Here is a 3733-nt window from a genome sequence, read left to right as displayed (position 1 = left end):
GAAACACTGAAAAGCTCAGGACCATGATTGCAGACACAGACCACAGAGCAAGGCCGTGGCGTGGGGTTCATACACCCCGGGGATGCTCTGGCTACCCCCTCCCCTGGGAGCATGCAGCCCACCCACACGCAGCTTCTCTCGTGGCACTCGGGGAGCAGCAGCAGCAGCTCCGCAGCCCCAGGAGCTCAGCACGGAGCAGGGCAGAGTTATGCCGAGCACGTCCAGGGAGCCGGGCTGCGGGGGGCTCGGCGCTGCCCACCCGAGCAGGGGATGCTCTCGCCCCCCCTCGGGCGGGGAGGACGGGGCACGCATTAGCGAGGGGAATAAAAGGAGGGGAACAAAGGAGCGGGGGCGAACACCTGTCGCTCCCCTCGGGGACGAGCCCTGACGCTTTTATTCGGGGCCGTCTGTCGGGGGAACTGCAGCTGCCAACTGTCAGCAGCGTCAAGTTACCGCACAAAGCCGCCCGAGGCCTCGAGCACGGCGGGGCTCGGGGGGCCGGGGGAGGGCCGGGGGGGGGGTCCCCGCTGCCAGCCCCCGGCCCGGTCGGCACCGAGGGGCCGGCCCCAGGCGGCGCTGCCCGCGGGCTGTGCTCCCCGGAGGGGACCGGCGTGCCCCAGCGCTCCGCAGAGGGAGCTACCGGCACGAGCAAGCGCCCCCAAACAATTAAAAATAAATAAATACGAGTTAAAAATAAATAAATAAATAAAAATCCCAAGTAATTAAAAAATACCCCAAATAATTAAAATAATAATAATAAATAATAAAAAAAAACAAAAAAAAAAAACAAAGAACGAAAAACTTCCAAATAATAAAGCTCCCGATAATAATAATAAAAAGATCCTAAATAATAATAATAAAAACGCAAATATTTAAAAATAAATACAGACACCAGCGAGCCGCCCCCGCTGCCTTCGCGCCCCTCGCCCCCCCCCCCCCGCCCCCCCACCCCCCCGCGGCACCCAAGGGCGCCCCCGCCCCGCCCCGCCCCGCCCCGCCGCAGACAAAGCGTCCCGCTCCTATTGGCCCGTTCGCCCCACGCTCGGGCGGCTCTCGGCGCGCCGCAGCCAATGGGCTCATTGAGATGCAAATGAGCGGGTATAAGGCGGGCGGCGCGGCGCGGGGCGGGGGCCGGAGCGGGGCGCAGCGGGCAGGCGGGGGCCGGCCGCCGCCATGGCGCCCGCGGGCAGGGGCCGCCCGCAGCGGGGGGACGGCGACGGGAACGGGGACGGCGCGGGGGGGGCCCGGCCCGACCGGAGGGTGAGCGGAGGGGCCGCGGGGAGGCGAGGAGGAGCCGGGGGGAGGCGGGCGGCTGACGGCGCCGTGTTCCCGCAGACGAGGAAGCCGCTGGTGGAGAAGAAGCGCCGGGCGCGGATCAACGAGAGCCTGCGGGAGCTGCGGCTGCTGCTGGCGGACGCCGAGGTGAGGCGGGGGGGAAGGAGGAGGAGAGGGACCGGGGGGGGTGTGGGGGTGTTGGCGGGGGCCGGGGCCGTGCTGACGGCCTGGGCGCCCCGGGGCAGCTGCAGGCGAAGCTGGAGAACGCGGAGGTGCTGGAGCTGACGGTGCGGCGGGTGCAGGCCGTGCTGGAGCGCCGCTCCCTCGGTGAGTGGCGGGGCCGGGGGGCAGGGAGGGGGCGGCGGGGCCGGGCAGCGCCTCACGCCGGCCCCTCTCTCTCTCTCTCTCTCTCTGTGTCTCCCCCTCCCCGGGCCGCAGAGGGCGGGCGGCTGCAGCGCGAGGCCAGCGAGCGCTTCGCCGCCGGCTACATCCAGTGCATGCACGAGGTGCACACCTTCGTCTCCAGCTGCCCCGGCATCGACGCCACCACGGCGGCCGAGCTGCTCAACCACCTGCTGGAGTCCATGCCCCTCAACGAGGGCGGCTTCCAGGACTTGATCGCGGACGTTGTGGCCGAGCCCTCGCTCGGCCCCTGGCCCGGCAGTGAGGCGAGGGGACCAGCAGATGAGGCCTCCCCCGGCCTGGTGCTCGCTGCCTCCGTGCCCTCGCCGGCCCCCAGCGAGGAGACCTGCTCTGACTCCGATGAAGCAGAGGCTGAGCTGGGCCAGACCTCCACCGACGGACTGGATGCCTCCCGGACACGCAGCGTGCCATCGCCCAGCTTACCCAAATCCATGTGGAGACCCTGGTAATGGAGCGGAGCGCGCAGGAGTCGATGTGGAGCTGCCCGGCGAGGAGAGCGGCTGGGCACTGCACACCCCTGTGGCTCTCGGACCTGCACGCCTGGCACTGCTGCGTCCTGGGGCTGCGTAGATGGCACTCTGACACTGTCACCCCCCTGACAGGCTAATAGCAAAACACATTAACATTTCAGCTGTGTGTATGTTGCGTGTGTGCGTGTGGTGTTTTGTAACTCGGGGGTTGTTTTTTTTATGAGAGGTCGGGGATGGGCTGGGGGAGGAGGGGGCTGGTTTTTTAGTAGCAAAGCTCTTTGGTGGATGCACACCAGTTATCTCATAACCCTGTCTCATGCTTTTGGCCCTTATAAGTGGCCCAAATCTCACTACCTTTTTCTCTTAAGAAAAAGCCCTTGTGCATTTTAAAGCTTAATGGTTAAATCCATGAGAAGTTCAGTCTGCATGCACAGTTTTAAGTGTTCTAGTGATAGCAAAGATCCCTGAAAGGGGTTGGTGTGGTTAGCATCTATACGTGGTAGCAGTCTGGAGTCTCACCTTCAGTGAAGGAAGAGAGAACTAGAAACCTGTTGGAGTTAGATGAACATCTAAAATATTGGTGGCAGGGTGCCTTTTAGAAATGAGTGTCTTCATGCACATTTTGCTTTTAGCACATCTGAGTTTATTGTGACTTTATGTATATTAGGGTGTCAAATGTTTTTTATTTTAATCTTTAATAAAAAACTAAATTCACAACTGATTTCATGTGTTTTGCAGTATGATACACTTTAACTAGTTCACAAACGAACACAGTGCCCTATTGTTAACTACTAACAACACTATGTATATGTCTTGGAACAATGCTGGTAATTAAGCACTTAATTCATGTACTAAGCATTGTTAGCTCAAGTATTGGAATTCAAATGTTTCTTTTGTTTAATAGGAGCAGACACTTACCTTACTGCAGTGGGCAGTGTAGTACTGGTGTAGGGTTATCTCATGCCCCAGGCTCCTGGGCAAGCAGTTCATGTGGAAACCAGGCTCAAACCTCATCTCCCTGCAGGGGGTGGTGGTCATACAGCTGCAGTCCACCTTCAGAGGCACTGGACAAAGCTTCTCCTGGTGGAGTTTTGTCTTGTGTTTTTGTTCCTGAATGCAGAGCATGCAGTGGACTTAAAGTATTTCTGAAGAGGAAAAAAAAATTTAAGGGGGCTGAACTTCAGCCCTCCTGTACATGAGGTTTGTCATACCTCGTGTTCCTATTTCTGGGAGATACCAAGTTACTTATGCTGTGGAATTACCTTTGAGAGCTGCCATTGTAAAGAAAGAAACAAAAACAATTGTGAAGTTATTTAATACATGGAAGTTCCCAAACACAGAAAAAGCAAGAAAGGAAGCAACCTAACTACCAGGGGACTGGACCTGTAACTTTCTTTTGTTAATAACCCTCTGGAATAATAAAAATGGAAACTAAGATACCAGTAGGCCTCCTTTGTAATTTATTTAAAGTTACCTGAGGTGGGGGTTCTTATTCAAAGGTTGCCATCAGATTGGTTTAGCACAAAAGCCTCCCTGCTTTTCCCCAATTTCCCTTTGAACTGTGA

At 57.6% G+C, this 3733-nt stretch overlaps 1 protein-coding gene across 1 annotated transcript; it reads left to right on the top strand.

The window, feature by feature from the left end:
• The first annotated feature begins 1173 nt into the window (after positions 1–1173).
• On the top strand, positions 1174–2889 carry LOC116492467 (transcription cofactor HES-6-like). The gene is made up of 4 exons (XM_032193235.1): positions 1174–1260; positions 1336–1422; positions 1521–1602; positions 1714–2889. Exons 1-4 carry the CDS (start codon positions 1174–1176, stop codon positions 2145–2147), a joined length of 690 nt encoding a protein of 229 aa, XP_032049126.1. The 3' UTR covers positions 2148–2889.
• The last annotated feature ends 844 nt before the right edge of the window (positions 2890–3733 follow it).

The sequence above is a fragment of the Aythya fuligula genome, chromosome 9 (assembly GCF_009819795.1).
Source record: "Aythya fuligula isolate bAytFul2 chromosome 9, bAytFul2.pri, whole genome shotgun sequence".
Lineage (NCBI taxonomy): Eukaryota > Metazoa > Chordata > Aves > Anseriformes > Anatidae > Aythya > Aythya fuligula.
This window is presented reverse-complemented; position numbering and strand designations above follow the sequence as displayed.

What these genes read in the sequence shown, in the direction of transcription:
- LOC116492467 (XM_032193235.1), top strand. Translation starts at nt 1,174, where the DNA reads ATGGCGCCCGCGGGCAGGGGCCGCCCGCAGCGGGGGGACGGCGACGGG. An exon ending in GGGCCCGGCCCGACCGGAGG is followed by an intron (nt 1,261 to 1,335) that starts GTGAGCGGAGGG and finishes GTGTTCCCGCAG; the next exon opens with ACGAGGAAGCCGCTGGTGGA. An exon ending in GCTGGAGCGCCGCTCCCTCG is followed by an intron (nt 1,603 to 1,713) that starts GTGAGTGGCGGG and finishes CCCGGGCCGCAG; the next exon opens with AGGGCGGGCGGCTGCAGCGC.